The 25,242-nt window shown below is 38.8% G+C and overlaps 1 protein-coding gene across 5 annotated transcripts in view; it reads right to left on the reverse strand.

The window, feature by feature from the left end:
• CEMIP2 (cell migration inducing hyaluronidase 2) overlaps positions 1-25,242 on the reverse strand; it is a 76,032-nt gene that overhangs the window by 26,533 nt on the left and 24,257 nt on the right. For 4 of the 5 annotated variants that reach the window (XM_073228643.1, XM_073228644.1, XM_036991154.2 and 1 more), the window contains exons 5-16: positions 23,229-23,398; positions 18,575-18,763; positions 16,809-16,978; positions 15,575-15,784; positions 15,054-15,259; positions 14,847-14,916; positions 11,622-11,750; positions 9,240-9,328; positions 5,263-5,394; positions 4,127-4,162; positions 3,205-3,360; positions 826-1,003 (exon numbers count right to left, since the gene is read on the reverse strand). In XM_073228643.1, the coding sequence (XP_073084744.1) occupies positions 826-1,003; positions 3,205-3,360; positions 4,127-4,162; positions 5,263-5,394; positions 9,240-9,328; positions 11,622-11,750; positions 14,847-14,916; positions 15,054-15,259; positions 15,575-15,784; positions 16,809-16,978; positions 18,575-18,763; positions 23,229-23,398 (1,735 nt within the window). The remainder of the gene's footprint in view (positions 1-825; positions 1,004-3,204; positions 3,361-4,126; positions 4,163-5,262; positions 5,395-9,239; positions 9,329-11,621; positions 11,751-14,846; positions 14,917-15,053; positions 15,260-15,574; positions 15,785-16,808; positions 16,979-18,574; positions 18,764-23,228; positions 23,399-25,242) is intronic. The other variant, XM_073228645.1, reaches the window with a different exon arrangement.

Below are 25,242 nucleotides of genomic sequence, written 5' to 3' on the forward strand. Positions count from 1 at the left end.
CCTGAAAGAGAAGCAGCCAGCAAGCTGACTTCCCAGTTTGCACCTGTGCCTCAGCTATTCTGGAAAACCAGATACAGACTTGGGTAACTATCCCAAGTTCTATTTTAAACGGGGAAACCACAGCGTTTGCCTGTGGACATCAGCGCAAGAACTGGGAGGCACTCTGCAGTCGCGGCTGCCTGACTCTCTGTCTATACCAGCGTCACGGAGGGACTGGGAGTGCAGGGAGGCTGGGTGTATGTGATCAGACCGGCCTGTGTAGTAAGGGCAAAGGGGGTATGATGAGACATCTGATTAAACTATTTCTGCGGGCCATTGCATTGTAGATGATTATTTCTAAGTATTCTTTACAATCGTCATAAAAACCCTCCAATGGTCTATATCAGGAATAAACCATTTTGTTCCACACAGCTCTGGTGTTCCTCTTCTTCCCCAACTCTTCATCCTCTAGTTCCTCAGAAATAGGTCCCAGGCAAGTGAAATGCAAGGCGGAACCCAAACCTCTCTGTGGATTATTACACTGAATTTCCCAAAACCACATGTCCCCTTGTTCCTACAAAACTCTACAATTCCATCTCTGTGTCAGCACTTTAGGTCGTTTTCCTTTTCAAGATAGCACTTGAATGCCAAAAATACCCCAGGTCACATGGCCTTCTATTCTCACCTTGAACTCAATGGGACAGAGCACATGGAGTTAGGACCTGCTTCTTCATCTACTTCTCCTCTGAGTCCTAAGGACGCGGTAGAAATCCTTTGTCTGTCTTGGGGAATGTGCTAGCCCTCCTCCCACCACAGTCACTGTACAAGCCCCAAGAACATACTTACATGTGGGCCAAACTTCACAAGGGAAATGTTATTCCTGGGGGTTATCTGCCAGGAATTCTTCATGAGGAAGCCAATAGCACTGGTGTACCTATCTGGAGTTGGCACATATTTTTTGAAAGTACACCTCGTAAGATGAATGGGTCCATCATAAATCTGAAAGCCTCTAATCGGGAATGTCCTGTTGAAATACAAGATTTCGTTCAATGCACATGAGCCCATCACTTACTTACACTTCACTTACATACTTGTTTTATACTGTTGAATATCCCACATGCACTAAAGACAATTCTAGTTTACAGTGGGAACTAAGACTAGCTACCTCATCAAGTGAATCATATACTGTAGTAAAGGCAAACAGAAAACAAGGTAAGTGGTATGGGGACAGTGAGACATTGTACCACAATTGATTGGGAAGGACAGAGATGCTGTTTTGCATAGAATGGAGGCCTCTCTGAAGAGGTGACTTTTGATTCCTTCAATCAACTAAGTTAAGACCTTTAATTTAATAACTCATATACTTATACTTCTGGTTCCAAAATCTCTAGCATGAGAACAAAAGATAAATTTGTGCTTGAACAGAATAGAACCTTCTTTCAAACCAGTAAAGGATAGTAATAAGGTGAAATTACATTCTTAAAAGTGTAAAAGTATAAGTCCTCAAGGCTTACTATGTCAAAGGGACTAGCTAGATTGAGAAACCCATTTTATTCATTTTTTCCCTTCTGTGCAAACACAAACTCCTTAACCTACTAATCATGTACCACTAACCATAATTAATGTACAAAACTCATAATACTCCAGATCCCATAGGTTTCTCCTGTATTATATTCTTTAATGGCATTGCAGAGGATTTCTATAGTAACTAATTAGTTGACAACTTGGCAGTGTTTTACAATAGAAGCACATATGCTAGGAAGAAAAATCAAATAGCCTGGTTAAAAATCTGTACATCTTGATATATTTCTAAGGCTATGTCCCAAAATGGCTCTCTCCTATAGAAAAGGTTGTAAAGCTACAGTAAAATAAAAATGGGATTCATTGACCAATGAGGAAATTTTTGTTTTGGAAAATCCTTCTCAGCAAAGAAGCAACAGGCATTTTGAAACAGAACTGAAGGCCAGTGTAAAATAAAAAGAATGGAACTCAACTGGCTACCATCATACTGCAATACCCCAACCAACACAGCCTTCTTCCTTTGATCCACACATTGGAAGAGGCAGCTATGCCCTAAAGTGAAGAGCACGGCACTGAAGCCAAGCTAACAGGGTGTGAATTCCACTGCAGCTACTTTTGGTATGTTACTCATTTACAAAGTGGGGTGATGACAGTATCTACCTCACTGGCCTTTGCGAGGATTAAGTGAACAGTACAGCATACATCATAAGCATTTAATAAGTGTTAGCTATTAAAAATCCATGAAGCAGGAGTTCTACATAGAGTGCAGCTTACAGTGACACAGTATTTCCCAAAAATGAGCGTGGGGGAGAGAAGCCCAGACAGGCCACCTGTGCCAGAGCTAGGAAAGCCCATCTGCCAACTCCCAGCCCCCTGCCCCCAAAGCTAACAGTCTGTTTGCCTCATCGCCTTGACCAGCACAGATGGAGTATATCATTTTAGGGAATCGCTCCTTGGTGAATTCTGCCACTAGCTCCGATGTGAGGCCTTTAGAGCACTAGCTCTTCTCTACCTCGTTTTCTCACCAGTAAAATGAGGACAACTCCAAACTGTTTCTCAAAACTGAAGTATAGATTAACTACTTCATAGTCCCTTAAATGCCCTGAAGAATATTTCTAGTGCTAAGTAGTATTTTAATGACTCTGTGATTATTTTGACAGAAAGCTGTCAAAAGTCTCCCCTTACCTCTTCAACATCTGAAATACTGTTAATTATACAGTCCTGGTTAGGTCTGGATTCAGCTTGACCCTCTTATCAATTCTTATTTTCTGGAACTCTTTTCAATAGGTAATTTCCTCTTGAGTGGCTATTTCTGAAAACCAACATCACAAGTTGAGGGAGAACTGACCTAATGTCATAGTTTATGGTTTGGCAACTTACTGTGTATGGCCAAGAAGGGGGAAAAAAAAAACCCAAAAAATACAAGCTTATGTAAGGTCTTATACAAGGAAAGAGAAACAAGATATGATGCTTCATTATAACACTGATAATGGAATCTATAAACTGTTTAGTACTTAATGTTCCAGAATTCCAGAGGATAATATACATAGTAGTAATAGTGTTAGTAACAGCTTAATAACAGTAAGGTGGGAAAAGTGTCACAGTGGGAACCAATCCATCCATGATTATTAAACAAACTTCCCTAAGTGTTAGGTTTTCATTTATTATTTAAATTTAATATTCTATTGTTCAAGCAATGCTTACCTGTTCCTGGGTAATGACCGAAGCTTCTGGTCTATTCCTCCTGTGCCCGCGTACTTGTTCTGACCTCCCTGAAAGCCGTAATTTCTGCTCTCCCCAACAAATAGAGATTCAGATACCTCCTGGCTGGAACCCTCATCACTTGGAAAGCTTCCATCACTGTTAAATGAGAATAATCATTTACCACACATCTCTAGGGAATCCAAAGTGACCCTCAAATGAAGGCAAGCTGTAACTGAAAAAGCTAGAAATTTTGAAAGCGGCCCATAGCTTTTCCTAACACCTATTACTGAGACATCAAAAAGTGCTTCCACATTGTGAACATACCTCCAACAAATTAAAATGTGGTTTACAAATTGGATCTCAACAAATGCGATTTAATTTGGCGGCAATAACTAATTCTTTTAGTCTCAAGCAGCCAATGGGGAGAATGAACCTGCCCTGCTAACAACCAGATGACAAGCATGTGGAAGCTGATAACAAGAAAACTGTGACCTGGAGGAAAATACGTAACGTGAAAAATTCAGTTATTAAAGACCACTGCAAAATTAGACCAGCTTCTAAGAAAGATTTCACCTGCTTCCAACTTTTACTCCCTTCCTCTTATTCCTCTGCTTCTTGAGATCTTTAATCTAAAGCTCAAGTCCTTCCTCTAAGCAAAAACATGCTGCACCTACCTTCCTGCAGAATTCCAGCTATATTAACCTACTATTTTGGTATGAATTCAATTAACTAATAAAAATGTATTTTGGGCCCTCTAGTAGTATCAGGAAGTGGGTGCTGATTTTCTTTCTAATGCTAGTAAATGATATGCCATTCCTGTGTGTTATCAAGAAAAAAAACAAAACCAAAAATCAAAATCAAGGGTTATTTTACCTTACAGCTTTCAAATAATCAGATAAGTACTTTTAAAGGAATTACAAACCTGGCAAAGGTCAATCCTATTCCATTATCTGCAAATCTGTGAGAAAAAAGAGAGAAAGGGAACACTTTAATTTACCACATCATGTAAAAGCAGGTAATTCTCTCAATACTTAATTTTGATGAAATCCAGGAGGTTCTAATACTGCTTATTCTCCAACACCAGGAAAAAGAAAATTCACTTCCCAAACTAAAAGCCCAGACTCTACAGTGAAGATGCCTGGTTCATATCTCAGCTTTGCCGACTGCGAGCTGTATGACCTTGGGCAAGTTACTCAATCTGACTTTCCCCCAGTTTTCTCACCTATTAGTTTAAATAATAATATAATGTCCCTTCCAGGACACTTGAGAGCATTTAAGGCACTAATCAATTCCAACCCTTCAGAACAGTGTCTGGCCCATAGTAAGCAGCATATAAGTGCTAGGGATAATTATTGTTAGTAGTATTTTTAGAAACAATTAGGTCACAGTATTCTCTTCAAAACTTTTCAGCAGTTAATACCCAGGCTATTTCTTCAGATATAACACAATATCATTTTTTTTGCATTATGCAAGTCAGAGGTAATGGTATAATGCCAATAAGCTAATGTCAGTGCCAGCCAGGGAGGAGAAAAAAGTTTTCTAGATTCTTGACCAAATCTTAGCTCAGCCTACATCAGCCTTGTCCTAAAATTATACAAATAGAAAAAAAGTGAGATGCTTACTGCCTCAAGTCATGTTAAGACGTAAGTCAACAGGCTTATTAAGGTGGAATTCACAATTTTTGTTTTGAATGGCAGTGGAAGACCATCAGAAAAACTGAGTTTCCAAGAGGAAGGAAAAAATCCTGGTAGGTTCAAAATCTTTCTTCAGCTCTGACATAGACCGTGTTTGTTACATAAAGTTAAATTCCCAGTTTCTGTTCAATCTCATCAAAAAACTCTCATGCCACCAGACAAGTTCAGTTCCAATAAAAGCAGCAGAATGAGACGATTCCAAACATTCACAGTCCGTTCACGCTAGCATACGACCTCAGCTTATCCTGTCTATTAGTTATAGTAGGACTCCAGAAACCACCACTGTACTTTCAGTCTACTGTTTTTTTTTAATAGCTTTAAAAATTAAGTACATCAGTCTCATAACTTTGTAGAGAATACGCACGCTGAATTCTGAACGACAATGTCTCCCCCTCTGACCCACGCTCCATTGTCGTTATTTTTAAAAGCAATGAGCCTGTCAATTAAAGCAGCCACACGTGGCTTTTCAGGGTCTGCATCCTGATGAGGCCGAAACCTTGAGGATGGGAGGAAAAAAAAAAAAGGACTTTTTATAAAAGGCAGTGGAAATCTGACCTTGATAGTTGTTAAGCATAAGTGTCAAGAAGGATTTAAATTTGACCAAGAGAGTAAAACAAACAAATTTTAAGGTACAACTTAATTATTTGCATTTCAAATATCGATAAAAATTACATTTATTTATACAAGTTTTCAGAGAACTGCTTTAATATCTTATACTATAGAATGGAAACTGTTGAACTTTCTAAGCACTAAAACCATTCAAAACAAACAAAAATATCTCAGACCAGAAAATCTAGCATGTTTTCTTAAACTACATGATACTAATATAAACTTACTAAATAAATCAGTCATACACTTCAACATACATATATGTGAACTGAAGTATTATCTGAGTTTGTAAAGGTGAAATGTTTTAGATACAGAGATAAAGCTGGGTACAGTATCTTTAAATGCCTAAATTTAAAACAGATTGTATTTAATTGACTTACTAATTGAAACAACTAAATTTTACCTTTTCTTTCTCTCCCTCCTAAAACATTTATAAGACCCTTAACAAAAAGGTCCAAAAAATTGATGCCAGAACTGTCCACTGTAACAACTCAAATAAAATCCCATAAGGCCACCTATTTAAAAAAAAAGATCATTCCTATCTTAATCTTACAAAGCTGGGGGACAAGTAGGGAGAAACAACTAGACAGCTTTTCAAAAACCAGTTCAGCAGACTGAGATGTGCCATGATACGATCAGAAAAATTCCCTGCACAAGGGCTACCACTGCAGTTGCTGGCATGTAGTAGGTGCTTATAAAGGTGTGTGATGGGAAAAGAGGATATGTACAGACGACAGCAAGTGCAAAGGTCCTTCAGCATGAGAGAGCTTGAAATGTTCAAGGAACAATAAGCAAATTGGCTAGGGAGTAATCAGCAAGGGGGAAGGGAAAGAGAGGTGGGCATGTGCCAGGCAGGGATGTGGTTCTTTATTCTAAATGCAATGGGAAAATCAGAAAGTGGAATGGTGGTTCCCAGGGGCTGGGAGGAGGGGAAAATTAAGAGGTGATGGTTTAAGGGAGCAGAGTTTTAGTTATGCAAGATAAATACTAGAAATACACTATACAGCATAGTGCCTACAGCTGACAATACCGTATTATATGCTTAAACTTTGCTAAGAGAGCAGATCTTACGGTAAGTATTATTACTACAAAAAAGTTAGTTGTTTTTTTTAATTTTAAAAACAAAAACAGTAAAGGGAGGTGATGAATGTACCTTCAGCCTCGATGGTGGTAATAGTTTGGGTTGTATACAAATGGATACAAACCCATCAAGTTGTATACATTAGATATGCACAGTTTCTTACATGTTAATCATACCTCTATAAAATGGGTAGATAAATAAACTGATAAATAATAAATAAATGTTAAGAAAACTCACTGGTCTCATGGTATCAGGCAAGTATGATATGACTGGATTTCACTGTTTTTTGTTTTTTTTAAACTGGTCACTAGCTGCTACTTAATGAAAGGACTGTGAGAGTGGACAAGTGGAGACCAGTCTGGGGTGCATTCTGTCAACCCCAAGGTTGTATATATGACCCCTTACACTGAATAGCTCTGACCTAAGAGGTAAAAGTGTGACTCTGAGCCATTGCCCAGTTTTCTGGCACGGTAGTTGCTACCAAATAGCTTTGTAGTCATTACGTAACATCAAGCTGATGGAAAGATACTACACAAGGTGCTAAAAGAAAACCTAAAGAAAGTACCATAAAGCAACATCGGATTCTCTGCTGTAGACACCTCATTTTTTCTGAAATACTATCTAATCATTGACTCCTTGCTTAGATACCCTTTATTTTCATCCTCTTTCTCCCTTGATGTGTAGAAAATACAGTTCATTTTCCAAAATGTACATCATCCTCACTTATGAGATTCCAGTACACCTCCTAACCTTCCGTAATTGTCCTCTGCATTGAAAGTACTAGTTGGTTCTCATGTTCTTTCACTCTTTTAGATGAACTTTCCCAACCTCAAACAGAGCTTTCTTGATTAGGATTTCCCGTCTTTGCATTCCTGTAATTTCACATCTTGAAGACACTAGGAAAGGCTGCTGAGTCAACTTCCCCTTTGATGAGCAGACTAAATATCTTCTGGATCCCATGAGCCTGATGTTTAACTCATAAGCTGGCTTGTTACTCATTTGTGTTAAAAGAGTTATATCATTTTTACTCATGTCTGGACTGCCTGAAAGCGTGTGGGCTTAGTTTACATAAAATTAAATGTATACACCAGCTGCCTCATGTCTTGTTACTCTTCTCCTTTAATTGGTTCTTTTCAATAATGATTTCCAAATAGAGTCTAATTCGTTTCTAATATGTTTACATTTATAAACTGGTAGGAGAAATAATGGAGAGCAGCGGAAAAATTCCATTATCATATCATATATGCATACCTGGTAAGGAACTTCTTTGGCATTATGGATAGTTTTTACTGTCAAGTCTAATTAAAATATCAATGGAAAAAAAAAAAAATCAATGGATTCTGAAATATATTTTCTCATCCATCCATTCATATACACAGAAATTACTTTTTAGGCAGTGAAGAGAGTCAGCTATGTTGTGCTTAAGGGTTTTTCTATTTATACTAACTTAGTAAAGTACACATTACTAGTTCTACCAGTTATAATCAACTCTTATAAAAAGCAGGAGCAACCTTCTAGCAAAGATTTGTTTGTTTTACCAGCTAATATTCTCTTCTTGGTTCATAACTTATTGTCATCTATATGATGCATTTTCTTATCTCCTCTATTTTTCCATGTCATATTTGGCTCAGCTATTAAGTGTCTGATACCCTACATTTTATTTAAGGAATGCCCACAGCTCCTCAGCTTCTCAACTGCTTTAATATTTCAGGCTCAACTTGACCTTTAAGGAGTCCTGAGGAGTAATTTTTACTAACTATACTCTCCCCAGTTTTCTCCTGGCCTCATGCCTTATTTCCTTGTTCCAAGAATCTTGCCTCACAATTACATTGACTCACCAACCTGCAGTGTGGCTCCTACTTATCCCCTTGTGAACAAAGGGCCTGGCATCCTTCACTGTAGTATCTATCAACAGAGCCTATTAAATCCATCACCCTTTCAAATCCATTAAGTTGGTCGATCAACTTGACATATAGAAAAATAACAGTTTCTACTGAATGTGACTTGAAATTGCCTTCTTTTCCAGAAAATTTTATTTCCACTGGAGACATTTGATTGACTTTGGCTCATTGGTAGCATGTAAGACAACTTCATGGAAATGCTGACCCATATCCCTACCACATTCTGTGGCTGTAAAGGAGGGGACCACAGAGTCCAGCTCTGATGGGAGTCTGTGACTCCAAACGACTGAATCAGAAGTCACTTGGTCATCAAGTTTGAGACCTTTCCCTCCGACTTGGATCTGATGCAGTGCTTCATTCTGACCACTAACAATAAATTCTATATGCCTTGGTGTTCAGGGATTACACTAAGACATCTTAGCTTAACTTATTTTTCAGTGAATCATATTCTATGTAGGCCAAATTTTGGACTCTTTCTCAACATCTCTCTTCTTTCTCTTCCTGCAAACCTCTATGACCTTATTTTACAATGGTGAAAAAATGAAAAGGCATCAACTTCTTTGGCATCTCAGTAAGACAGAAAGCTCAGGTCCTAGCAGAGAAGAAGAAATGTTTTTCCAAAACCCTCCTATAAAAACTTCGAAAACTTCCATTTAAATGTGTTGCTGAAGAATAGAGCACAGTGGCTTAACTCTGAAAGTTCTGCTTTGGCAAGATTCGGCCTGAGTAGTTCAGAAGGAGCAGCTCTACCTGGCACTGTTATCCAAACAGAGGTATTCCCTTGGGTCAGCAGCACTAGCGTTGCTTGTTTTGACACCTTTGTCAATAAATAAGCCAGCCTGGAAGATATAATCATGGACTGAAATGAATGTGAATCCCAAGTTAATACCTACATATACATATATATGTATATATACAATGATTCATGAAATTAGTTTTAGCTTATCACATCTACCAAAAAAAGCAGGGAGGGGAATGAACAGCAAAGCAATGGTATTTTGAAAACAGCTACTTTCCTGTATATTTCCTTAATTTTGCTCACTGAGTCCTTCAACAAACATTTGTTTTGTGCCTGTCTTGTGGTAGACACCAAGCATTATGTATCAGTAAGAAAACCATAGTCTTTGCTGTTACACATAAACTAGCAGGAAGACATGCAATTAAATAAACAATTATAATCTGATATGACAAGCAGATGAAACGGAAGGAGATGATGCTTCAGCAGCACATAAGAGAGGGACCTTTGTCATGGGTGAGAGAGGGAGGCGTCAGGGAACTCTCCTGAAAGACGTGACCTCCTAAAGCCGACACCTGAAGAATAAGGTGGAATTAGCCACTCATGAGAATGGGCTGGGGATGAAGGGCAGAGTGGGTGGGAAGCAGCTGAAGAACCCAGAGGAAGTACTCAAGGAAATTGTTTGTACACCCAGTCTGTACAAGAGAGACAGCACGGTACATAGGAGGGAAAAAAATCTTCGATGGACTAACTGGAAACATATGGCGAAAGGACAGGAAAGGAACAAGGTCACAGAGAAGTAAGTGCCAGCTGACGAAAGTCAACCTGCTAAAAGGTCAAGACAAGGGGACTTGTAATAAAGGCAAGGAAGCAACTGCAGTTTAGAAAGAATATTCTAGCTACAGGATGGATAATGGACTAGATAGGGACCGTAAGAGATAAGGTAGGAGAGACTGTAGTAATCCAGAAGGAACATAAAGATGGTCTAGAGACTTGCAGCAGCAGTAATGGGGAAAATGGATAGAGTAGTAGTAGAACTGATACCATACAGTATTTAACAGACTATCTAAGGTGAAGGTGAGGGAGCAATACAGGTTCATCTATTTCTAGTCTGGGCAATTAGCGGGCTAATGGTTTCACCCACTGAAACAGAGATACAGGAATGGATCTGCGGATAAAAGTAATGATTTTAGTTTTCAGCCTATTTTCTTTATGTGTCCCCAAGACATCCAAAAGGTACTCAGCTGCCAGTCAGACAGGTGTGACTGACCTGGACTAGACACAGATTTGGGAGGACTGAGCATAAGGGTGAGCATTTGTGTATTTATGATGAATGCAAAGATGGTAGGTTACTCTCTGAAGACTCCACGTGCCTTCAGCTATGAAGTATCATTCTGGATAGTCAGACCCAAATTTAACAAATTAAAATCTAATCATCAACTCATTACTTAGATCTAATATTCTTACAATTAATAGATTACCACATGTCCTCATAGTATATGATATTAAAAAGTTAGTTAGAATGAGATATTTTTTATACCACTTATAACTAGAAAATATTGAGGCTTTCCACTTGAAGGACTACTTTCAATAATTATTAGTTTTAATCAACTAACTCTATTCAGCTTATAAAAACTGTAAGTCTGTGTAAAGCATTCTCCTCACTCAAGTCTTCATCAAGTGATTGTACACTCTTCAAATTATAACAAACTCAGATTTGGAAGCTCCTTTGAGTATCATAGATAGAAAGTATTAATTGAACTTCAAAGTGGATCACATCAGGGTAAAGAATCTGGGCACTGTATCATATAATGAAAACATCAAAGTGCCTTTTGAGCACAAAGGAACCAAATGTATTTACCACCAAGGAGGGGGGGTTAAGTGCCAAATATCATGGAAACTGGGATTTCTAAGTGGCCTTTAGTTTATTTATCTGCGTCATTTTAAATTAGGTCAAATATCTTAATACTAATTATGTAGTGAGATAATTGCTTAATTGCACAATCGGACACTCTCAGCACTGTGACCTCAGAGAGAGAGCACACATGGTTCTTAGCCCCCAGAAGCATATGATCTAACATGTACATCCCTGAAACATACAGTGACATTAAAGATCGGAAGGAAGGTGAGAGGAAGGAAGGATTGAGAGAGGGGACGAGGACAAAAGCCCATCATTGTAATTACACAGATTGTATAAGCATGTGAGTTTTGGCATATATTCCTGTGTAGGTACAAATGCTGTATATACACCCAGAATGTTGTTTTTTTTAATCACAAATTACTTTCTCTGATGACAAGTTCTACCTAAAACTGACATGTCTCAGTTGGAAGCACAGCAGTCTCCATCCTTTACCTTGTAAATCACACATACTGTTTGTTGAAACTTAGGAACTTACCTTAAAACTTGAATGGACCCTGTTGTTATAAAATATACCCAATGGAGTGAGCTCTGGTTTTGCTAAGAGCTGCAAGCCAGTGGACTCCCCAGTAGGTTCCTTGTGGAATAAATACCATATTCCAGCATCCTATAATTAAAAGGGCAAGCTCATTAAAAGCCTTATTTTATAAAGCTACCTCTATGGAACACCCACAATAAACAAAGTGCTTCACAAGCAAGTTTCATCTTTTAACACCTATGTTTCATCTTTTCAGGTTCAGAATTGACTATACAAAGTTTAGCACTCAGCTGGCACTGTCAAAGCATTATATCGTGCTCTACAAACAAAAAAAGTTCATTTAATCTTGCTTGCAGAATTGCAAAGAAATAACTGACTGGTACCAAGACTCACTTTCAAAAATAACTTCTCCATCAATATCAACTTGAACAAGTTATGCAGAATTAGAACCTAACAGACCTTGCTTCCCTCCATGTGACCAGGATAGCACAGCCTTTTAGCAATAGGGGTGGTTTTTCTGTTTACCTCCAAATCTGATCAGTAGATGAGTCATACCCATTAAACAACTATCCACCGACACACAGAGCTCACTGACTTCTTTCAAACAACTCCAATGCCCTTCCTGTCCTGAGGCCAATTTTTGCCAAAGCGAAAAAAAAAAAACCACCACATGCATGAATCGAGATGCTGTCTCCCTCTGGATCCTGCCTGTTCCATTTCAGTATTACTGACCTTAACAGGAGCAGCAGAACAGTTGGAAACGTCTCGGTATTCAAAATGAGATATAAATATCAAAACGAAATGTCCTCAGTCCCCGTGACAATCTTTTCTTTTACAATTCCGACAATCTTTTTTACAATTTCAGTAAAAAACAGCGCAAAGTTCACATCATGGAACTTCAATTAAACAGGTTGTTAAAACTTACACATATAGTCTAAGGTATAGCACTGATTAAAATTTTGCAAACATTTACTTAGCACTCACTATGTGCCAGGTGTACATTATGATTCTTCTCAAAGAATTCATTGTCTAACGAGACATACAGAGAGAACTGAAATACAATCAATGTAATAAATACTATATTAGTTGTAACAAATTGAGTCCTTTAGGAGCATCGACAGATGCAAAGCATATATACCTACCCACCAAAATGGATGCAGTAGTTAACATTTTTCCATGATAAAAACTTACAGATGGGTCTTAAGAAAACAAACTGCTCTGAAAAATATGATTACCACCACCACTCTTTCGGGCACAAAAGAGGCAATGGAAGAAGACTTGGAGGGTTGCAGAGATGGCTCCATACCATAGCCCTGTAAGCTGAGGGCACAGTGAACCCTCTGGGGTGCATGGTGGGGTGGGGAGTCGAGGGTAGCAGCCATTTCCAGTTAAACACAGTGGTGTCAAAATGGGTGAAGGGACGTTTGTGAACAGCAGTGGAAAGGTACAAGAAAAAAGAGTTTGATTATTTTGGGAGGAAAACCCTTGCCAAAACATCAGCTTTACTGGAACAGTTTCTCTAGAGTAAAAAGAAAGAAAAGCTCAGAATGGAAAGGATGGATACATAGGTGGAAGAGACAGAGACTTGCTTGCTTCTTTTCTCATGTGAGCCTAAGGAGGGGTTTCTGGCAACCTTAGTTGACATTTTTCAAAGACTGCAATTTGCTTTGATCTTCAACCCATGACTTCTGAAAACAACTAAAGGAATCTCAGCTCTGGCTGTTCACTTGGAATCAACACCAATCAGAAGATGATCCTGAAGTACAACTGCCCTTCAAACTCGGTCACCTTCACCCAAAAACTCATTTTCTAATTAGAAATTCCCAAGACACACCACATATGGGATCAACAAATATTTGAGGAAAAATGAATTAATGGAAACGTGGAATGATTAAATGTCCAGGTCTCTGCCTTGTTAAGTAAGAATTTTAGGTTTTAGGTTTTTAAGGAAAATCATGGATATGAATTCCACTGGCACCCAGTGAAGCCTTATTTCAGTTATCTCAGAGAAATACTCCCTTCAGCCAATCTTTTACTCTGACCTGGGAAAAAAATGCTACGTATTTCTTTCCTTTTTAAAATTTTAATAGCCATGATGTCTGCATATGAGTATGTAGGCATTGCTGCAAAGTATATATTTCTGTACTATAGTCTTCAGCACAGATTTAATCATGTAGTAAATATCTTAAAGATTCATTTTATTTTTAAAAAGTAGCATTTTTAAATCACACTTTATTATAAATGTAAATTTCTACAAGTTTACCCAGGACACATTTCTGCCATCCAAAAACAGCTCATTTATTCTTTAAGTTAGTCACGTGTGTGTGAAATGATACAAGGCACACAGTTAACAGCACCCAGATGAATTTAGCTGCTTTAAGGGGATAAAATCTCCAAGTGTACATGCCCCCTGCATTTAACAAAATATGTGCCCTTGACCAGAATGACAGCTGTCATAGTATTCTGCAAAACAATCCATTACCATTAAGAAAAGCTAAGGCTTTCTTTGTTCATCAGACTGAAAACTGAAACAATCAATTACCTGGCCACACATGAATTAAATATGAGAAACCAGAAAGACTGCACAGAATACATTAAAAACACACTCTGGAGAAGACAGGTAGGGACACTGTGGCATCTTACTACACCGATGGACAGTGACTGTAATGGGCTATGGGGGGGACTTGATAATAAGGGTGAATGTAGTAACCACATTGGTTTTCTTATGAAGACTTCATTAGAGTGCATATTAATGATACCTTAATAAAATAAATAAATAAGTCACAGGGATGAAAAGCAGAGCATAGGGAATATGTAGTCTGTAATAGTATCTTTGTATGTTACAGACAGTAACTACACTTACCTTGGTAAGTATTTTGCAATATATGCAATTGTCAATTCACTATGTTGTACACCTGTAATCTATATAATATTGTATAATTTTAAAAAAACACACTCTGGAGATGGTAAGATGATCATAGATATCAGCCCACCTCTTTTCCTCCACTTGGCATCCGCCTTATGGTACTCATAGGTACTAACTGGCGTGAATGATTTAGAAGCAATAGAAGAAATCATCTCAACCATATCCCGTTCTCAACTAAACAAGCAGGACCAGAAAATAAGGTCATGCTTGATTAGTCTGCCACACATTACTTTATACCCATACAACCAGAGCATTTATGACATGAATACAAAACTGAAAGGACTTCAATTATTATTTACCTGTGAGCCTGCAGCTGCATTACTAATCAGATTATTGTTGGGATGAGCAATCCAGAAAGTTGAAACCGCCCTGCAAGGCATTTTTTAAGGTGATTGAGACATTTGTCATAAAAAATCCTGCCCACTAAAAACATCCCCCAAAAATGCCTTCCCCACAAGTCGAAGGACTTGACCATCCCACTGTTTTTCTCTCTGCCCGTTACTCACATGCAGTCAGTGGCAGGTACAGGGACATAACTTCCAAACACCTTCTCTCGCAAGGTGGTGCACATGGAGTTATTCCTGTCAGTGGGGAGGAGGGTCCCTGGCTTGGTGAGGAGTCCCAGATTGTGAAACAGAGTATTTCTCTGTTCAACACCATCTTCCAAAAAGAAACAATGACCTAGAGTGTCGAATCCAATGGTGTCTTTTATCTGCAGAAATACAGGGGTATAATGTCATTGGTAGCAAGGCTGATTGTGGTTTAAGTGGCATGTGCTATTCCTGTAGCATGCTCAGTAGGTATGCAAAAACTAGCTTAAATCTTAACTGAAGAGGCAAAGTCAAATGTCAGGTTTGACTGACGTCTTAAGAGAATAGAGAAAAACAGCAGAATTCTCAGTAAAAGCAGGAGCGGGTAAGGCATGTGGGGTAACGGCTTACTTACGTAAAATTGAGGAGTCCTGAGACTGAAGGAGAGCTAGCTTTCAGCAACAGGCACCAGCATAATGTTATGTGAGGCTACTTACCAGCAAGCCATTTGTCCCATGCACAGTGATGCATCTTGAGAAGCTATGATGAATAGAAAGGCCGTCCACAAAGGTTGTGGGTCTGTACCCTCCTTTATGATCCACGTCACCACACAGGTGGAAATGAACCGGATACCGGCCCAGGTGCTGCTGCCCCATGTGTTTCAGTTCCACGTAAGAAAGATGAACTGAAGTAAAGTTTTTCCTTATCTACAAGACAGGATAACCAAAGTCAAACTGATCCATTTCAAAATAGCAAAGCAGCAAAGAAACCTGTTTTAGTAGGAAATGTCTGACGGAGAATACATGTTAAAATATTTATTGTCTTTCGCATCCTGTTTGCCTGTATCTCCAGTTAAAAAGGTAACAAAGGCTATGATATTGTATATTACAGCAAGTACACTTCAATTTAAAAAAAAATTTTTTTAATAATAATGCAACAAAAGTTTCTTTACCTAAGTGACTACTTTATAGAGCCAGAAAAAATAGCCACTTGTTAGCAATAATGGAAATGTAACCAGGAAAGTTCAGATATGAGTTCTGTATACATTCAAATTTGGTCATTTCCAATCTCATCTTTTTCTTTCACCTCTATAAATTCAACTGTAGTTTGATAGTTATGTCTAAATCCTCCCTCCATGTTTTAGTTAGTATATAATATTGTTTACTTCAGTTCTTTCTTAAAAATTCCTGTGACCTATAATTGGAGCACTCTTTAAACACTGGATTTTCAATCATACATCTAAAAAACAAAGGAATTGACTGGTATCTCAGAAATCAGTGTAACAGAAATGTTGCTAACCACCACACAGCCTACTCAATGCACAAAAACTGTTTTTAAAACACCGGTAGCCAAGTGTAACCCAGAAAGCCCAAAACATAAGTACAGAGAGCAATGTTTACCACATACAGTGTACAACACTTCTAGAGAATAAAGATCTTCACACAAAACATATTCTTACAGAAACATATTTTGTATGTGTGTATTACTACTACCCACACTTTCATATCATTATGTTTTAAAAAGAACCAATTGGTTCTTTCAGAGATCACATGAATGGACACCAAGATAATTTTTTGTGTGTGTGGGGGGGTATTTTTATCTCTGTGTGATTGGTTCTTCCCAGTGCAAACTGACTTAATTCTTGGAACAATTCTTAAATGGATTAACTACAGGTCCAGGTTAGTATTTGACAACTAGGGTTTTAAAGAACTCATTAAATGCTTTGCCTACCATGATATGTCCCCCAAAAGTATCATAATCAAAGAACTGGCACTGGTTTTCAGCATAGCAAGAGTCTTCCATTTCTCCTTGGATGACAACATTCCGGGTAAGAATTCCAACCTCAGCTCTCATGTCTACACCATCTATGATCTCACCCATGTGCAGGAACTGAGGGGTTTCTGGTAGATATGGGCAAGGAAAAAAGAATATAAGAACAAAGAAAACACAAAACTTACATCAAAAAGACAGTCTTTTTTATTCTCTAACTCCAAGACCTTATCAAAATGTACTACCTGCCTCAGAACCACAGAATCCCAGGAAGCAAGGATTTTAAAGATTATCTAGTCTCACTACCCACCCAATACCTGAACCTTCATTAACACCTATCAAACCCACGCATAGACACACAGCTTGTTCCTCCCTAAAGATGCTCCATCCTCCCCTGACCAGCACCAATAATATGGAATCTGCCTAAGAATCCATATGGGTCCTGCCCACATGCTCTTGCTCTATTCCCTTGAGAGCTCATGAACAAATGTATGGGGAGTCCAGACAAACTAAGGGTTTTGTAGACGCTGCGTTTCAGGGCATCAAATTGTTTTTGCTTCTATTTCAGAGCTAAAATAATCTGCATTTGGACATTAACTGGAAAGAAATTACCAACTTTGCTTCCCCATTTATTTTAATATTATTATGCACTCTTTTAAATTCCCACCTTTCTTAGAAATTTAGAAACACTTTCCTAATGAGCTTTTTCTCCAATGTTCTTATTGCATAAACTCAGGAACGAAAAAAATACAAATAAATCAAGGAGTTGAGATCATCAGAGAGTCACTTATCATGTAGACTTGTTAACAAGAATGGGAATTCCCAAACAAAACCAATGCCAGATGGTATCATAGTTTGGGGCTTTTGTTTTTGCTTATTATCCAAAAGGAAAAGTACAACACAGAATGAAACACAGAGGAAAAGAGCCAGGTGAGCCCCTCATCCTATTTTTTTAAAGCAAATAATTTTCCCATAAACCTCAAAACTCTGAATTAACCTGTGAGTACTTATTATATAGTTACTATAAACTCTTAAGTACAGAGCAAGGAAAGCAATATAATGAGTGAAATGCACAATGCATCCCATCATGGAGGCAACATATGAAGACACCGGCCAGTTAACCGGGCTCGGAATAAGCACCTGACAAATGTGAAGCATTCTTCGTAAGCACAGCTAACAGCAAGAATCTCACTGCACATTGCACTCCCCCACAAAAAGCATTAGTCAAGATTATGACAGGAAATACTGGCTTATGAAAATACCTTCTTGGTTCCATTTTAAAAATGTGTGAGATCTACTTTTTGCCAAGGAAGTAGTCAGGCACTCAAAAAACATGAGTTTGTTTGTTTTTTTAATTAAAAAGAAAGAATTGATAAATGAAGTAGTTATAGTTGGGTTTGGCTCTTGGGGGGGCGGGAGGAAGGGTCAACCCGCCCAGTCCACATCTATTTTGTTTTTAAAAAAAGAAACACTGATTTGCCTGCTATATATCATACACCGCAACCCTACTGCTCTGTAAGTACAGTACTTGTATCCAACAACCTCTGGGGTACAGCGTTCAAAGCACCTTCTGCTCAGACCTTCAATATGGAGGGTGGTGGTGGTGATGACGGTGGTGGAGAAGGAGAAGAAGAAGACCGGGGGTGGGGGCGGCATGGGGAGGGACTCCAGCAATCAAATCCCAAGAAAAGAGTATTTTCCAAGCAGCATCATGAGCAGTCTGATACCTTTGGCTTTGATCTGGAAACGGCTGCACTCCGGACAGGGCAGAAGCGTGAATTCCTCTGCCTGGTACATAGAATAGTCTGTGCTAGCGACCACAATCTGGTCTCCAGGTTTCCAGCTACTAACATCGTTCAGCAGATGAAGCTTCACTCCATCCACCACCTCTACGCGGAAACCTGAAAAGGAAACACCTACACCAGCAAGCAGGCAGGAAAGAAGGCAATGAGTTAGCAGGAATTTTTTTTTTTCCCCTAAAACCAACCCCCTCACAGATTCACAAATTAGAAGATAAGATAAACACAAGTCAGCAAAGTTTTACTAATGCTAACCACGTGCCAGTCATTCTGCAGATACTGATGATAGAAAGATGAAAATACAGATCCTCGTCCCCACGTCCCCCTAGCCACAAGGGGTATGAGATGTCACATTTCAGCGAACTAATCTTGAGTGATTTTGCTAAAGGCTCTGAATCCCCACAGCTCTTGTTGTATTTTAACTTAGTACTTCGACTGTCACACTGCTCCCAAACCATCCTAAAATGTCATAAAAACATCATACTCAGTAGATACTGTCGAACAACAAATAGGTTTATAATAAATACGCAGTATTGTGATTTGATCCACACACAGGACAGGATGAGTGATAGGACATTATCACACACATAACGCTGAGAAAAAAACCTTCCCTCAGGCAATCTCTCATTTCTGTGCCTTTGCTCATGCTTCATCCTTTATCTACAAGGTCCTTTCACTCTTAATTCACCGACCGAGATATTATCCACCTTATAAAGCTCAGGTGAATCTTTAAAGATTTTCCATACATCCTTGCTGGAAGGAGCCTCTCTCCAGGATTCTCATTCTGCTATTCACACCTTCGCAATGGGGGAAGAGCACACCTCCTTGGATACATCCATCTGTGTATTCACTACTCTGTCCACCTCCCAGTGCAGACTCGCAGGTGGTCTGCTGAAGGGATGAGCATTCTCATGGTGATCTGCAACTGACCCGAAGGCCACCTGATAGTGCCCTGGCCAACTCAGCCCCCCGCCTGGGGTAAGATCAACTGCGTGATCCGGGGACTACGAATTACTCCTCTCTCCTGATACCTCCCCTTTTGAAACTCAAAGTTGGCTCCCAATTAGGCAATGAAAACTGAAAAATCAATTCAACATCTCCATAATGTACACTTTTTTTTTAAGCCACCAAGTGTAGAAACATTTCCCTCTTCTAAAACATCTGCAGTATAATCTGTCCTAAGCCACAGGCTGATATAATGCAAATGTATTCAGAATAAATAGAAGCCACCTCTTAACACCAGTGGAGAAGGTAAAACATCCCTTTCCAAAGATACCTGTTTACTAAATATCTGTGCTTCACCATTATATCCTTCTAATTAACTGGCATACAACTCGGGGGCTACTTTAACATACTGACTCTAAGGGTCAGTGGCAGAAGTGAAAAAACATATTTACTTAAATTAAGGGAATCAAAAAGAGGGAAATTCAGGCAAAGGACAAGCAATCACACAGACATCCTTACAGCCATGAGCCAACTATCCTGATTAAACCTAATCTGAACAAGTCTTGGATTCTGTTTCTTTAGACTCTCATCTACCATACCTTTCTGTTTCTACCAAGCACCAAAAGAAAGGTACCTAATAAAAGTAAAGGGCTTTCTCTTTCTTATAATGTTCCTTGCAACCAGATACTAAAACTTATAATGGGATTTTGTCTAAATAATATCAATAATAACTGTAAAAGCAGCTAACAGTTGCTAAGATTGCACACGCTTAAGAACTTTTCATCAGAACAACTTGGGGAGAAAGGAATTTTATATCCCTTAGAGATGAAAAAAACCAAAGGTCAGAGAGTTTGAATAAACAGCTCAAAAATCGTACAGCACAGAACTGGACACTAACTTAATTCCAGAGTCCAACTGGAATTCTGCTCTCTCAAGAATCAAAACAGACAGGTTAAGAACTAAGAGAACGGGGAGGATGGGTGGGAAGGGAAGGATAAGGGGGAAAAGGGGGCATTACCATTAGCAGACATTAGGTAGCGGGGGTTAGGGGACCACAGGGGAGACTGTACAACACAGAGAAGACAAGTAGTGATTCTATAGCATCTTACTATGCTGATGGACAGTGACTGTTAATGGGGTATGTGGGGGAGATTTGATAATGGGGGGAGTCTAGTAACCATAATGCTCATGTAATTGCAATTTAATGATACCAAAAAAAAAAAAAAAAAGAACTAAGAGAACCAAAACCTCATGGCAGCAATGACTATGACTATCACTACCCAAATGTTCAGATTTTACTCACCACCCCCCAAAATAATAATCTTAAAAGGGGTAATTAAAATACTAATTTTTTCATATCAAATTTCTATGATGCTTTAAGAAAGGATTACTAGATAAATAAATTTTGACTTAAAAGATCATTAGAATTTGTTCCTGTTTAAAAAAAATAGTAAAGCCAGAAGGTTAGATGGGGAAGATCTGCATTATTCAATAATTCCTCTCTTTTTCTGGCTTCAGAAGAAAATCCCGCCTAAGATTGTCTCCTATTGGCACTACTGATTTGCAAGTATGAAAGGAAGTAAGTTTATCCTCCTCATTCCCTCGAGAGAATTTCCACCTCTTCTAGAAAGGAAAAGTCACCGAGAACATGGGACACAAGTCATATCTGATGACAGACAGCTAGAATGTACCCTCTTCCAGAAATGAGTGGTCATCGGTAATGTGGAAATGCACAACAAAACTTCCCACAGAGGAAATGTGACTCAAGGTTTGTCAGTCATTAGCCTCTGCCTGGAATCTTACTGGCAGTAGTTCCATGAACTCTTAATGCAGGTCCAGATTCCTGCTAAGAAATGCTTCTCTTTTGCTTTTTGCCAGAGGCAACCATGAAGTAATGGTTAGAGCAGAAGTCCTGGAGGCAGAAACCTGAGGCTTGATTCCAGCTTCCTCCTCCATTACAGATCCATCTCCTCACCCCAAACCCACCCCAAACATGGAAAAGTCGCTGCACGTACACGGAATTCTATTTGTTTTAAAATAAAAGACTTTCTCTAATTATAATGATACAAAATACACTATTATCCTTTTGGCATCATCATTAAAATAGCTAACATTGAGTGCTTACTATGTATGTGTTATGCTAAAAACTTCCTATTCTTCACATTTGATTATTTTGAGCAGCCCTATGTGACAGTTTCTATTATCCCCACTTTTCAGATGAAGAAGCTGAGAGTTAGGAAGTTAAAGTCACATTCTTACCATCATATAACAAGTAAAGGAGCTAGGAGATGACCCAGACATTCTGTCTCCAGAAATCCATTTTAGTAAACACTTGGCTACATTGTTGCTCAAATCAGAGGTATGAGCCCAGTCTAAAATAAACTTTTCTGGATAATTACAGATGTAATAAAGCACCTCTTACTAATTTTGCATAAATTTTGGTTAAAGTATCTGGTTGGAAAAGAAAGGTGGTGGACAAGCATGGACAGGAGGCTTGTCAATCAATCCACACCTGGAGCCAAAAAATCTTGCTATAAAATGGGTAAGTAAAAAAAAAAGTCCACAGTGAACATCCTTAGAAGAAAAAAGTCAGAAGTTCCCTAAACAACCAGGGCTAGGTATTACTCAAACAATTAATAGTTCTTCTGAAAGATGGATCATAATAAAAATTATGTTGAAGAACCTAAGGTAACCTTATAGTACCTTATTTAAAGAGAGGAAAACAAAACCAAATGAACACTAGGGAACAAAGAGAATATAAAAAAAAAAATACTAGATTATCTGCATCAAGATAATTATCTCTGAGTGAGAGGGTTAAAGATTAATTTTTCCTTTGAACTTTTCTGTTTCCCAATTTGTCCCTAATATAAACGCATTAGCTGGGTCATCACGGAAAAATTACTAAGAAAATGAGGTTTGTTTGCAAAGCATGAGTTCAAAGGTATTATTTACTGATCGCTGGCATGACTACATAAAGAGAAGAGTGAAAGTATTACAGAATGTTCACTGTCTTGGAACATAAGCAAAGACAGCTCACCTGTCACACCCAGATTGGTTCAACTGGTATCAAATTAGGAAACAAATCACTTCTAACTAGTTCAGCCCATTACATGCTTCAAGAATCATGAACCAAGTCCAGCTGGGGGGTACCTAAACTAGAATAGATCATCCTCTAGTCCAGAGAGAACTCTTAAGTCTCAAAGATCAGGTACAGTAGGGAAACTATAGTTCTCCTCTTCAATCAGTTGAGAAATCTAACCAGATTGCCATTTGGATACAGCATCACTTAAAAAAATCTGTCTCAACTGGTGGTTGCCAGAGGGTTTGGGGGTGGGGTTTAGTCAAAACAGATGAAGGGGATCAAGAAGTACAACCTTCCAATTATAAAATATAAAAGTCATGGGGATGAAAGGTACAACATAGGGAAATACAGTAAAAAATATTATAATAATTTGGTACGATGACAAATGGTAATTATACTATGAGGAGTACTATATAATGCATATAAATGTCAAATCACTTTGTTACACACCTGACACCATTATAATATTATGTCACCTATACTTTATTTAAGAAAAAAACCATCTGTCACAATACTTACCAAGGTCTTCCAAGGGTAGAACCTGTACTTGCTTACCTTCAATCCATTCACTGTAAGCTGTCACTGCGAACTTCTGACCCTCCATAGTGTAAAATTCTCTTCGGGCAAGAGCCTTCCCTCCACTACTATGGTTTTCATAGTTTCTCACAGATTCATTGCAAGAAGTACTTCCGCCGTCAATGACACCGACCAAAGCCCAGGCTTGCCTAGAAGAAAAAATAGCCCATGCATTTGATTATTTGTCACGATACTGACCCAAATCCCTGACCTGGATGTGACGTCAGGTGCTGTTAACAATTCTCATCTCATTTTTGCCAGTCCTTCCAACCTCTTCTTCCATGTGAGGTTGCAAGTCCAAATCCTGAATGAAGTGACCGACGTCACAGAAGGAAACGCACCTGGATTTTAAGTCCTTGTTTTTATTCAGCTCTGTAACAGGTGAAACACCGATGTGATGACAGTGAATTCCATTAATCACGGACTTCCTTCCTCAGTACACACCCATTTCATGCGCCTATCATCCTGGCCACAAGCGAATTTTTTTTTCCTTCTTTTAAAATGATGATCACCTACTCTCTTTTTCAACTCTACTCTCTACAATGTTCTCAGGTCTGGCTGCATGATAGAATCGCACAGGGAGCTTTAGGAGCGTATCGCTGCTCAAACCCCACCCAGATCCTCTCAATCATAGCCTCTACAGGTGGCATTCAACATTACTATGTTTTTAAAGTTTGCCAGAGAGGAGCTGAATGTGCAGCACAGAATTAAAACTGGTTCACAAACTGCTGAAGGCATCAGGATCACTGGGAGGGCGGTCAAATCCTTCTGCCAGACCCTACCCTCTGAAGTTAGAAGTGGGGCCAGAGTATGCATTTTTATCAAGTTTGTAGGCTGCAGGTCTGGGGACTACACTGAGAACCCCTGAGTTAGAGGTTAGAGGTGAGAGCAGTAGTTATCAACTGCGTATCAACTGCCTGGGGGGTCCTAACCCTTTGGAGAGCCTGATGGAAATGTTTTACGGGGTGGGTCTTGGGCATGGAATTTTAGGAAATCTTAGAGTGCAAGTGAGGCTGTGAACCACTGGGTCACTGGTTTCTTAATCCTCAAATTAAAGCCATTTTTCATTATCCAACAGATTTTTAAATTGTACCATGTGTCTACTTGTTGAAAACAATCTATTTGAAAATGCTACTTTATTTCTGTGATAAACATCCCAGGGAACTACTCAAGCTTGTGGCCAAAAAAAAAAAAAAAAAAAAAAAGAACAAAGACAAAAAGACTGCAAATTTGCCTTAAGACTCCTGAGTTAAAACATGAAAAGAAAAATGTCAACTTCCTACTCTAGGAAAAAATAAATGCCAAATGTAATCTGTGCCAAGCAGATGGCTGGATATCCACAGATAAAAGTTAACCAAAGCCTACCGCCGCTGCACGGATTAGCTACCCATTGGCTGACTATGCTTTATAGCTCTATTTATATTCCTTGATACAGCAGAAAGATGCAAATGAAGAATGTCTATTTATTATCTCCTGTGTGAGAGGAAAGGAGAGGGAAAATACCAGAGGCCTCCTTTATTTACCAGAACTGCCTCAGCAACTATAGAACAATGTTCTGTTCTACTGACATTACCTCCCAAGCCCTCCTACTTCCCTCCTCCACTTGGGGAAAATTTCAACACACCAGAACATTATCTTCAAAGGGGCATGTTTACGTACATTGCAGATAATGTCAAAGTAATGAAAGGCTGGCAAAAGATCACAACTCTAATTCCTCTGGCAGATCAGCAGCAGTATTTTAAAGCAAATTTACTCCCTAAATTGCCTTTAAGAGATTCCCAGGAGAGAGAGGAACCAAAAAGGGTCAAAATATTCATAGATAATGATCACACGAATATAGAACAACTGATGGCATAAAGAGACAAAAGCTGTCATCCTTGGCCTTACTGGGTAATGAAACAAAGTGGGTGCCTAACTTTGAAAAGGCCACAGTTCCTCCAAGGTCTATAAATGATATAAATATGTGCATCAAGAGAAGAGTAAGAACATTTGG

The sequence above is a fragment of the Manis javanica genome, chromosome 2, assembly GCF_040802235.1.
Source record: "Manis javanica isolate MJ-LG chromosome 2, MJ_LKY, whole genome shotgun sequence".
Taxonomy (NCBI): domain Eukaryota; kingdom Metazoa; phylum Chordata; class Mammalia; order Pholidota; family Manidae; genus Manis; species Manis javanica.